At 43.1% G+C, this 13,184-nt stretch overlaps 1 protein-coding gene across 4 annotated transcripts in view; it reads left to right on the top strand.

Annotated features, from left to right (window-relative positions):
- LOC125443478 (phosphofurin acidic cluster sorting protein 2-like) overlaps positions 1–13,184 on the top strand; it is an 84,465-nt gene that overhangs the window by 50,052 nt on the left and 21,229 nt on the right. For all 4 annotated transcript variants that reach the window (XM_048515621.1, XM_048515619.1, XM_048515623.1 and 1 more), the window contains 2 exons: positions 5,485–5,527; positions 7,547–7,589. In XM_048515621.1, the coding sequence (XP_048371578.1) occupies positions 5,485–5,527; positions 7,547–7,589 (86 nt within the window). The remainder of the gene's footprint in view (positions 1–5,484; positions 5,528–7,546; positions 7,590–13,184) is intronic.

Here is a 13,184-nt window from a genome sequence, read left to right as displayed (position 1 = left end):
GTAGGAGACTCAAAGGGGCTTACAATCTCCTTGCCCTTCCCCCCTCACAACAAACACCCTGTAAGGTAGGTGGGGCTGAGAGAGCTCCGAAAAGCTGTGACTAGCCCAAGGTCACCCAACTGGCGTGTGTGGGAGTGTACAGGCTAATCTGAATTCCCCAGACAAGCCTTCACAGCTCAGGCGGCAGAGCGGGGAATCGAACCCTGTTCCTCTAGATTAGAGTGCACCTGCTCTTAACCGCTACGCCACTGCTGATCCTGGTGGGCCTACAAGGCTTGCAAAGTTGGGACTTTTACCTTGACTCCACCCCCAAGCCCTCCCCCTCTCTCTTAAACCCTGATTTCCTTGCCCCTACCCCCCCTGCCATCCTCTTTTCAACACTTCCTCCTTCCGTTGTTTTTCCTCCCTTCTCCCCCTTTTCCTCCTCCAATCCAACCCAAGGCCGTTATTGGCATCTAACCTTCTCCTGCCCAGTTCACCTGGCTGTGCCTTCTCTCACTCACCCACTTGCCTCTTCACTCGCTGGCCAGCCCTGCCACCCGCTCGGCCACACGGCCACCTCTACCAGCCTGGCTCACATTCATGGTGGCATCTCCTCCCCAACCCCCACTAGTTCCTGCTTCCCCTTAATCCTCCGGTGCTGCCTCTTCTGCTTCTCTTTTACTTCCATGCCTTCTCTCTTCCCCACTTCACATGTACCATAAGGCTGCTCCCTTCTTCACTGCCCATAGAGCCATCTGCCCGATATCTCCCTCCCTACTGGGGCTGAAGTCTCGCTCAGGCAGTAGTAATTAGCAGGGGCATCACACAGCATAGGTTCCCCCATCCCCCATGCTGCAGTTGCGGTAATATCTCTTCATGTTCATATCTGTCAGCATCTGTAACTAGCCAGCCAAAATGGAGGCTACATGCTAAAAAAAATAACATAATTCTGAATAGTAATTGCTGACAACAGACAATGGGGTGATTTGCTTCCTTCGTGCCCTCCTAGTGTATGTCCTGGTGATGTCTGTATGAAACAGAATGCCGAACTAGTCAGCTCTTGGCCTTGTGCTTGGATGAGTTCCACATGGCCGTATTGCAAAGCCATATTGTTCATAGGGCAGCGGTGGGATCCAAAAATTTTAGTAACAGGTTCCCTCGCCAGCCCCCCCCCCCCAGCAAAGGGGGCAGAGGTGTACCTAGGCTAACCTGAGCCCTGGGCAAAACCTGAGTTGGATGCCCCCACCATGGGCAGCCACCCCACCATGACCCCAAATTTTTTTTTTGCACCAGGTCATTTCTAAATCATCATCATAGAAAATGCCCCAGCTCACAAATCTGAACACAGCAATGGTGAAACACACAGGTTCTTTGATAGAGACTGGTGAGATAAAAGGTACAAAAGGCTGAGAATCAATGAATTGCAGTACCTGAAAGGGATTAACCCAGTTCAGGGAGTTACATTATTAGTCGCAGTTGCTATATGGAACCTTCATGTTCAAAGACAGGCTGCCTCTTGGGGAGGCGGGCGTGGAGATGGGAAAGCAGACCCAATTAGTAACCCCCACTCGGCACACACAAATAATTAGTAACCCACTCTCGGGAACTGGTGAGAACCTGCTGGATCCCACCTCTGTCATAGGGGTGTCGTGCGTTTTCCAGGTTGTGTGGCCGTGTTCCAGTAGAATTTTCTCCTGATGTTTTGCCTGCATCTGTGGCTGGCGTTCTCGGAGGATCCTCTGAAGATGCCAGCCACAACATCCTTTGAAAACCGACAACATCCTGTGAAAGCCTTCGACAATACACATTGTTCATGTTTGCGACAGGGGGCTTCTCCTTTTCTGCTTTAACTCTTGTGTTCCGTAGAAGTCCAGTTTATGTTTGTGGCTTGTGACTATGTACGCACCGTGAAAGAACAATAGTTTATTATTCCTATTGCTAGTGTTAGTTTGAGGTGATTTTTTACAAGTTCATGAAGCATAGCCACCGCAGATTGAATGAGATGTGTTTTCAGCTGTGAATCGGGGGTCATTTGTGTAAAACCGGTGGACGTGAAAGGCAGTGAAAATACACTTCACAATGAAAATCAGTGTGGCCATACAAGACGTTTGCAAAAATCCCTTTCCCATTTGAAACAATCAAATAAAAAAGGGCATTTGCTTTAGACTGTGTATTCACGTCTAAACAAGTTCAGTGAAAGACAGTTCAAAAGATGTTGGTGGTGTGTGGAGTGACCCCGTCGTAGGTGCCTCAGGTAGCTACCCCTCCCATATTCATCTTTACCTTTTGACCATTCCTTTACAAGCCTTTCTACCTCCTTTTTAAAAAAAAAACAAGGGCAGACAACCTCAGCAGTGCCAAATGGGCTTGGAAAATTTATGAGTATGTGAAATGTTTGGGATTGTCAGAATAGTTCTTGCGTCCCAACATTAATGCTCTTTTAAGCTCTAGTGGCCTGAGGGTTGTGCAAAAAGAGAAACATCCGCTATCGTATGTGAGCTCTTTTCCAATTAATTTCCATGGCGCTTCATTCCCTTCCTTTTGGATTGTTGGTCATGGCCAAAGAGTGATGCATGCAGTGTCTGCGAGGTGCATGTTGGGCATAAAACTTGACTGTTTGGGAATGCATGCGGAGCAGAACGTATGCTGGAGGAGAGAAAGAATTCCCCAGTACTTCATTTTGATTTTGTTTCGAGTGCTTTCCTCGCCAGCAAAATTCTGAAGATGTCTAGTGTAAGCAAAACTGTAAATTCATGTAAATAATTCAAATCGGTTGTAACTATAAAATTGTGACAATAGCGAAACATATAATTCAATTAAAATAAGGATAATGACATTGATTTACCTACTCTGTTCCCCCGAAAATAAGACCGGCCCCGAAAATAAGCGCTAGCATGATTTTTCGGGATTTTTGGAGGATGCTTGAAATATAAGCCGTACTCCAAAAATAAGCCCTAGTTACAGATTCCTTGGCGCAGCTGATCTGGTCACTGTGGGGTGGGGGGCGGGGAATCATGGGAAAAAAATAAGACATCCCATAAAAATGTAGTTCCTACATTAATACAGTTAATGCCAAGCAAGAATCTCTGGTAGGATAATGCACAGTTCTTGCACAAAGAAAAAGACATTTGAAGATACTCTTAGGGAACGTGCAGATATATATCAGAGACCTATTGCTACTCCTTGGGTTTAGATCTTAATCTGCAAAACTTAACGATTCTACAATAAAATGTTGGTGCTCAAAGCTAGGTATCCAGTAGTTCCTTACCCCTAAAAATGAAACACTTCTGGTGGCATCTCATGTTGTTACAGAGGTCACCGGCACAAGTTGTCTCGCCTGCTTGGTTCCTTGAAAATCATTCTGAGTTTTGCCAAACTTCTTCACTGTTGTGTTTTTGTGAGATTAACCAGTAACCAGAAATGAAGCCATTAGTCAGCAGCTGTTGGGCAGTTTCTTCACACTGATGGCAAAGTGGAGTGCTTTTGAGACTACCACGGCACTGCACAAAATATAAGATTAGGTCTTACATTGCATAAGCGCAGCAACATTTAAGAAGAGGAGTTTGGATTCATACCCCGCCTTTCTCTCCTGTAAGGAGAGTCAAGGTGGCTTATATATTCCTTTCCCTTCCTCTCCCCACAACCGACACCTTGTGAGATAGGTAGGGCTGAGAGAGTTCCAAGAGAACTGTGGCTAGTCCATGGTCACCCACAGGAATGTAGGGGTGGGGAAACAAATCCAGTTCTCCAGATAAGAGTCCACCGCTCCTGTGGAGGAGTGGGGAATCAAACCCAGTTCTCCAAATTAGAGTCCACCTGCTCTTAACCCCTGCACCCTGCTAGGGGAACTTTCTTTCCTCTCTACCCTACTGTAGCCTATTATGCCCTCTTCCCCAGATTCTGCTGTTGGAGATTGAAGTGGGGTGGGGGACAGACTGGGAGTTTACAGTCAGATATCTGAAAATCCCTCCCTTCCAGAGTTGGGATTCAAATAATTTAACAACTGGTTGTTTACAAGCACCATTTTAACAACCGGTTCTGCCGAAGTGGTGCGAATCTGCTGAATCCCACCATTGCTCCATTCTATGAGTGATTCTGCCTTCAGCAGGTGGGAAAAGGAAGTTACTAATGGCCAGAAGCAATGTCTCCCTGATAATTCTTTTGGATCTGTCAACAGTGTTTGATAATACGGATTATCAAAAATTGTTGAAGATTATTGGAACGGTGGGAATAGCATAACCTTTCTCTGATCCTTTCTGTATTTTTTGTCAAGAGTTTCTGCTGGAGAGCCTGATTTCATCAGTGTGGTCTTAACATTTTTTGTTTCCCAGGGCACTACTGCCTTCTCCATCATATTCACCCCATTGCTCCATAATATTTAAATTGAGTTTTTGAATGAAGTTCATCTGTGGATTTAGAGTTGTATGGTTGGATTGGCACATGATGACGACATTCCACCCATTTACACCAATCGTTAAGCCATAGAAAAGGGGTCCCCAGACTGAGTGCTTTGGTCTGGAGGATGAAGATGTACTAGCTGAACCTGAATTCAGAAGAGATGATGTTGTTTGGGAAAGTTGATACTGTGGCTGGGATTGTCTTGTCTTCTTCTCAAACGCCTCACCAGATTGACTAATGGCAAACAGCATCCTGTCTTACCTTCTCAGACCCTAAAAAAAGCAGCAACATTGCAAGAACAGAAAACACCATAACAGTCCACTGTTAAGATAAGATAATGATGCCCAGCTCAAACCTGCCAAGTGCCTTCTCCAAAAAAACTATGTTGCATGCCTTCCTGAGTTGTGTGCAGTGCAGATGTTTGCGTTGTCACATCTGTCTGTTGTTCCCAAAGTTGGCTCGCTCTTCCTTCATTCCTGTTGTTTAGTGACAAATGCTTTGAGGGGGAAACGCCTCTCTCGGTTCAGAATCTTGTAAGGGACAATGAAAGAGCACAGTGTGTATGCAGCCTCATAGAAGGCAAATATGATTCTGTGATTTGTAGAGCCTGGCGCAGAATTTTAAATGGGGATTCAGGCAGAAAACATCAAACAAGTGTGGGTGTTGCAAAGAGACATAGGTGTCATATATGTCTCACATCTGATATAATAGTTGTTGCAGTATTAAATCAAGTTCTTTAATTATGTAACGATTAAAAAAAGAGCTCGTTTTTTTTCAAGTTGTGCATTTACATATGCAAGTGCATGCTAACTTCTATTCTGCATGGTTTTGTAGTGGAAGAATGGTGAGGTTGGATCAGAGGCGTAGCTCCAAGGGGACGGGGGGGCACACCGGGTGCGCGCCCCTGTGGGGGTGTGGCGAGGGCGTGGTGGGGGTGGAGGATGCACCAGTGCACCAGGCACTTTTCCCCCTTGCTACGCCTCTGGGTTGGATATGAAAATCCATGCTTGTGCTTCTTTAGTTAACACTGCATGCTTGATAGGAACGTGAAGACAATTGTTCCTGAATTTTGAAATGAATAATGGCAGGCTCTGATCTTTTCAGCCCCAATGAAGAATCTTCTCAGAAGTTCATTCCTTTCGTAGGGGTAAGTAATAAGTTTGTTCGTATGGATAGGGATAGCTTTGCTGGATAATGTTGCATTTGAACATGTACCATCGTAAGGAAGACTTGCTGGTATTTTAATAGCCAGAACTTTTCTGGATCTGTAATATGGATTACAGCAGAGGATAACGTTCTGCTTAAAACCATGCACAATTTGACTGTTCTTTTTAAAATAATAATAATGTTTTTATTCATTTTCTCATTATAATCGACAGACAAAAAAGGAAATATAGAGCAGAAAAGAGAAAGGAAAAAAATACAGTCACCTAAGAACTTTATTATTATTATTATTATTATTATTATTATTATTATTATTATTATTATTATTATTATTATTATTATTATACACATAACAGCACAGCACAAGTGTCTGGAATTCATCTCTGAATATCGAGTCCTTCCCAAGGACCTAGGATATTAGAGGTATTTCCGTAGAATATGTGCAGTTCCTAGAAGTGCTGCTTTCTGCAGCATGTGGACTGATGTTCTGTCCAAGTTTAGGCTTTCCAGATGTTTTTCAAGATTTCTTGGGATTCCTCCTAGAGCACCGACTACTAGTGGGACTATTGTTCTTTTTTGCCACAATCGTTCAACTTCAATTTGTAGGTCCTTGTATTTTGTGATCTTTTCCAGCTCTTTGTCCTCTACCTACTGTCCAACTGCTTTGTAGCATCTGTGTGTGTGTGTATTATTGTATTATTGTATTATTATTATTTTTGCCACAATCGTTCAACTTCAATTTGTAGGTCCTTGTATTTTGTGATCTTTTCCAGCTCTTTGTCCTCTACCCTGCTGTCAACTGGCACAGCAACATCTATTATTATTATTATTATTATTATTATTATTATTATTATTATTATTATTATTACTACTACTACTACTACTACTACTACTACTACTACTACTACTACTACTACTACTACTACTACTATTGTTTGTTTGTTTGTTTGTTTGTTTGTTTGTTTGATTGATTGATTGATTTAATATACCGCCCTATCCCCGGGGGGCTCAGTGTGAGTTTAGCACACTGGATCTCAAGATTACAAGGCTGGTATCACTAGAGAGAACATTACAGTTTTAAAATTCACTCCCTTCCATCCATTGGCTCTAAAGCATCAATAATAAATTGTATCCTAGTCAGTTTGACTGTTCTTTTTGACAGACAGCATGCAGCTGACGCTATGTGAATAAACACACAGACATGTAAAGCATAGTTTGGTGTGCTTTTGCTGCCAACTTCATATGCAGTTGCAGATATTTGCAGTAGATAGATTTCAGTTTCATGTAGGCATTGAAATCCAGTGTGTGGCTAATACAGTTGATTGTATCTGATGTTAAAATCATTAATATTCCTTCTCCCTCGTCATTTTTTCCTGGCTGCTGGGCATCCTAAACACCTTCAGCAGTGTCTGTCCAGAAGTCCTGAGTTCTTCCATTCAGATGTGTGACTCTTAGGCTCATTCCGCACATGCAGAATAATGCACTTTCAAACTGCTTTCAGTGCTCTTTGAAGCTGTGTGGAATGGCAAAATCCACTTGCAAACAGTTGTGAAAGTGGTTTGAAAACGCATTATTTTGCACGTGCAGAAGGGGCCTTATTTTGAATTAACTTTGGGAAGTGAATAAGCACTGACTTAACTGTTTAATATTTATCAGGAGTTTATACTGACTTTTTCCCCAATTTTGTGACTTTTGTCTGAGCTTTTGTTTTGTGTATTTTTCTGTTTGTGTTTGTGGTATTCGAATGCGGTCTTTGTTATCGTTTGAGCTGTGTTTGTCTTAGCATTGTGAAATATGGTGATATACATGAAGCACTGAGACTCGTTAGCTTTAAAAGGGGGTTGGATAGATTTATGGAGGAGAAGTTGATCTATGGCTACCAATATATATTATATAGATATATACATATATTATACATCAGATAGGATTAAACAGAATGATGCAGCTGGTAAAAGTGTCAGGTCTGATAGCTCTGTGTAAATTCAGTCTTGTTCCTTTTCAGGTGGTAAAGGTTGGAATAGTTGAACAGTCCTCAACAACGTCAGGTAACAACATTCTTCAAACTGCGTACTAGACCTTTGAATTCTTCGCATTTTATTATAGCCTTTGCTGCTGCTTCTTGTAAGTATTCTGCTGTATGTGCATTTCCTGCAAGAAAGACATTCCCTTCTTCTGTTGTTATGCAAGCACATACAACAGGATCATTGTGAACATTACTCACCCACCAATAGTTAGGTTACCAATGTTATCCTCCAGACCTGTTGCACATTGCTCCATTTCTCTTCCATACATTATATCCAGCAGTTTCTCTGTCTCATCTTCTCTGCTGGGCGTGCTGTATCCTGGTCTCAGTGACGGAACCATATTAATGAAGTGTGGGTTTTCAATCAGATGGAAATAAAAGTTTGCCGCATGAACAAACTGGGCAGCTTTTCCATCAATTACCTCTCTTTCTAATCTGCTGGTATTTATCACAAACTTATCTATGGAGGTTCCTGGATGGTCAGATTTTTTTCTTTTAGGTGATATTCTATGGATACGTGATGCATTTGATGTGACTGAAATATTATCCTGGACAGATTAGAACAGTAGGATGGTGATCTTGAAGGTGTATATTTCCAGAGTCCTTTAGGTTGGTGGGGAATTCCCGTAAACAAAAAAGTCAGTTCTGTTATTTTATTATTGATACCATTTCTGCTTATTTAGTATTACTCTTTGTATTCACTGCCACTCAGTATTATCCCCAAAAGGAATATATGCTTGTTTCAGCTCTCTATTTCTTCATAACAACTGTATCAAAATGACAGCAGCATACAGTAATAATAACAAATATATTTTTGCTCAAATTTGACAGTTCCTCAAGGCAGTCTTTAAGAAATAGGATGAAACCAAAACATTTACCACCCCGAAGATTCTGCCTCTTCAAACACCTATCTTTTGGCATCTTCACCAAAGCCCTTCTCCTGATGTTTCATTTGGACCACCAGGCCTTGCATTTCTTTGTTGCGGTGTTTGCATTTTGCCTGCATGCCTGCCTTCCCCATAGCTAGAAGAACTTCATTAAAATATTCCCGAATTGCATTTCTCTTACAGCTTGCTTCCCAGAGGCGGAGCTACCAGGGGGAAGGGGTGTGTGTGCATTGCACTGGGCGCATGTCTGGCAGGGCAGAAAATCCCCCCATGGCCGCACCCTCCCACTCCACCCCCATGGCTCTCTACCTTAGTGAAATAGTGCAGGCTGGAGAAGCGGCCTGTTCCCTTCAGGCTGAAAACAGCCTGGTGGGAACTACACTTCCCATGAGACCTTGCGAGCCCCAGGGTCCCATGGAAAGTCATGTAGTTCTACTCAGGGCTGTTTTCAGCCTGAAGGAGCTGAACAGGCTGCTTTAAACCAAAAGCTAAATCTAAGGTAATTGAGGTGGTGAGGGGCACCTCAGGGAGGGACACTGACATGAGTGCGCACTGTAGAGCACTCTGGCCCAGCTACGCCTCTGCTGCTGCCATTACAGGGCTTCTCCTCCAAGGAGAGAATAATATGATAAACCTCAGTCTATACCCTCAAAGATCTGAGGCTTATGGAGTATTCTGCTCAAAAGGTTTCACCTTCATTTTTACTGCTTGTCCCTCCCTCCACACACTGAGATCCTTGTGCAGATCTGTAAATTTAGCATTAAGAGGTAAAGGATTGATTCTGCGTACATAGATCTGCAAAGGAACAATGGGGCTAAGGTCTTTTTCTCAACTTCATATATTTATAGCATTTTTGCTGTGAAGAAGTAATATGTTATCTCTGCAGTCACAAATTCACTGTTTTGAGAAATGCAAAATCAAACATCTGTGATAATATTTTCTGGATAGAAAAACTGCTTAAAACAGTCTTACAGAAACTTCTGTAGGAGCATGACATTGTGAATGGATTAATGGAATTCATTTACCAAAAAAATGTAAACATTGCATGAATGTACAGCTTCTTGCTACATAATTAAAAACTATTCCTTATTTCATGATGAATAAGTGATGGACTATAAGGCATCTGAAATAGAAAACTATCCTTAGATAGATTTTTCCTTCAAGCATTTCCTTCAAAAAATCTGATTTAAATAAAAACGTTGGCTTAACATGCAAAAAAAATGATTTAACATTTTTTTAAAAATTGATTTCTATCCACCGTGGCTGTAGCATTCTTTGCCTCCCTATTTGTAGTTCTGCCCTGGATCTGTCATAGAACAAAAAGCCGGACCGCGGTGGTGTTTGGAGCGGAGCAGCATAGTTGTAGCATTGAAATTAGGGGTTCTTCTGAACACTTCCACATCCCAGGCTCTGAATTACCTGGCCTTGCTTCAAGCATCAATCACTCCACCCACCTGCTCCAGATGTTTCATTCTGTGCAAAGTGTTCTGCCTGCACAGCGTGCTGACACTTTGTTCCTTCTGTTCATTTTTGTTTCCCCCTCTTCTGCTTTAAGGAACCACATGTAGGCATTAATCAAACACTGTGAGAAGATCAATCATTGCTCCCTTGAAAATGCAGGCGAATCAACTCAACTCCATCTTGATTACGATGGAAGATTAGAGAATCACAGGGAATCAGAATTTTTTTTCCCCACCCAGTTCACACTAGTGCATTGGAGCATTTTGATACAATCATATATATGAGTGTGTCCAGATAATGTATTACAGTGTTTTATCATTTTATCACTGTATGGTTGTTCAGTAGTGTTGGTTAACAACACATAGCCAAATTCTATCAGATTATGGCAGTATCCTGATATCAGAAAAGACTCCTGATCCACTCTCTTAATTGCCCAGTTAATTTATTATGAGTAAACTATGCAAACAGCAGAGGTCGTATCCTCTTAATAAACCTGGGTGTTTTAGCAAAATCCTCACACTTTTTTGATCCTCTAGAGCAAAGGGTCAAACTCGCTGCCCTCCAGATGTTACGGACTACAGTTCCCATCATCCCCTGCCAGCATCATGCTGGCAGGGGATGATGGGAACTGTAGTCCTTAACCTGTGCTCTAGAGTCCTGATGAACAAACAGAGGTGGTATGGCTACCAGTCATGTGTGGCTTTTGTGTGAGTAGGCCCACTTAGTTGTCCAGGTCAGTCCCACGCAGTAGTTTAAGCCTATTCTTTCCTCAGGCTTCTTCCACTTTTGGTATAAGGAGTTGGGAGTGGTTTCTTCTTTTCGATCTACTGCTTCTTTCAGGCACCTGGGCTTCTTGTGCTCCACTTGCTCTTCATCCGTCAAGACAGCCCAGTCGCTATTCAAAAGCAGTGCACGGCTTTGCCACCGGTTGATATTTTACACCTGGTACCCCAGTAATTTCTCCTTTGCCCTTTTTTGCCTTGGGCTTTTAAAAGACATTGGGGGCACTGTGGGACAGGGTAACATTGTCATGGTTTTCACTCATGACAAGAGGGCACAACAAGACTGGGCAGCATCCTCCCATCTTGGCCTATTCCCAGTGGAATATGCTCCAAGAGTACTATCTGCATTGGTGCACCCTGACCTGCACCCTGAGTCCTAAAGTTCAGTTGGTTTAAGGATTGTCAGGTGTTGACTCCAATCCAGCTGTTTGTATTCAGCGTGACATGATCCAACTTCTTAATCGTGAGATCACGCCAGGGAGTCACTTTCTCTGGTGAATTCCTAAACTAAATCGAGTGATGCTGCGAACCTTTTGGCAGGACCAAGTGCACCCAAACTCTGGCTTGAACCCCAAAACCCACTTATTTATTGCAAAGTGCCAATGCGGCAATTTAACCTGAATAACCCCCTTGAGCAGGGGCCAGCCTGCTATAGCCTCCAGCAAGTCCCACATGCGCCGCTCTGTGCCTCTCTAGCATCTCTTCCACCTTTGCCCCACCCCCGGGCAGCAGTCACCTGGAGCACAGGCACCAGGCCCGCCAGCCAAGTCCTCCCTGCTTGCTGAGGTGCACGCACATCAAGTCCAGCATTGAGCTGTCACCATGACGAACTTTAGCTGCCACCACTGCCCTAAATTCTGATGCAAAGACTACCCTCCTCCCAGAATCCCCCAGCAACCACAGAAATGGAAACAGGCTTACCAGACTTGCATCCAGCATCCCGGCACCATTCCACATTTGGTAACATTGTTATCCTCACTGTCAAGCCAGGCCAAAGATGGAAAATAAATATTAATAGATGGACATCAGATTTTTGGGGGGGGGGGATCAATATTTATTTAATAAAGGGCGCAGATCAAATTTATAACTCCGTCCTTAGTTGCTATGATGAGGCTCTTAATCTTAACCCTGGCAGAACTGCCATCCTGCTATTCTTATTACAGCCTATTAAATTTTCCCTGCGGTGCTGAAAAGAGATCTGAAGTGATAGTTAGTTGAACTATTAGGTTGATCTGATTCTAATAGCCACTGTTCCTACGCGAAAGTGGGCAGCTGGGTCTCTGGGTATCCTCCACCCTAGCCAGTACTTCATCCGTTTACTGACATATGGAGGGAGACATCCCAAATTGCCTTGCCATTTACCTCAGAACATTTTCCACCCTTGTGGTTCTAGTAATCAGTTGACTAAAACCACCTCATAGAGTTATTTTGGGCCCAACTGAGGCATTCTGTCCATCTCCTCAGACAAGTTCAGTTGGATTCCTTCCAACTCCTTCTCAGATATCTCCTGTCTTTTTCTTGAGAGTATTCTCCTTGCCTTTAGCTGCTTTTCCATCCAGCTTTTCCAGGCATGTCAGTTGTATGTCTCTTCTCCCTTCTGTTGATTTTCTGCCTTCCAGCTGCCTGTCTTGAAATCTCCCTCCCTCTTTTCTTTTTTTTTTCTGTTCATCACTCTGTCCATCACTCAGCGGGTGTCGTGGTTAACAGTTCAGTTGCATGAGTGGTTAAGAGTGGCAGCCTCTGTTCTGAGGAACAAGGTTTGGTTCCCCACTCCTCCACATGAAGCCTGCTGGGTGACCTTCGGTCAGTCACAGTTTTCTCAGAACTCAGCCCACACAGAGGCAGGCAATGGCAAACCACCTCTGAATGTCTCTTGCCTTGAAAACCCTACAGGGGCGTCATAAATCAGCTGTGATTTGATGGTATGCACATACACATGAGCCCACTCAGGAGGATTCCAACGAATCAAGTGCTGACATTTGCCAGGGCTTATGTTCAATTGGCCTTTGTGAAACTAATTAAGTAAATAAAGCTGTCTAGTCCTGTTCCATGTGTTTGCAACCTCTCTCGAGTTGTCTTCTCTAACTGAAGCCCCATTCTGATCTTGAAAGCCCTTCTGAAGAACTTACACCCTCCGCTTAGCCATGGTTGCTAGATTAAATCAACAAGAGTGGCTTTGCAAATATGTTACATAATTTTAAAGCCGCCTGTCGTAAAACTTTTATATAAATAAACACCATGCTCTGAAAATTATGTTTCAAACCATTTTTCTTTTTGACACTGAGAGCTTCTGTCTCCACGGCTCCAACTCTAGAAGTGGCTTTTGACATTTTTCTAGTTAAAATGTAATTATAGGGGAATGGAAAGTACAGAAGGAGCTTTGAGAACAGTAAAAGAAACAGAACAGAAAATTTGCTCAGCTAAACCCCGCCTATCTTAATTGTTACGAAAGACTCCTGCCTCGTTCCGTTTGCTATTGGGAAGGGT

This window comes from Sphaerodactylus townsendi, linkage group LG14, assembly GCF_021028975.2.
Source record: "Sphaerodactylus townsendi isolate TG3544 linkage group LG14, MPM_Stown_v2.3, whole genome shotgun sequence".
Classification (NCBI taxonomy): domain Eukaryota; kingdom Metazoa; phylum Chordata; class Lepidosauria; order Squamata; family Sphaerodactylidae; genus Sphaerodactylus; species Sphaerodactylus townsendi.
The sequence above is the reverse complement of the archived record's forward strand: the minus strand, read 5'-3'. Positions and strand labels throughout refer to the sequence as shown.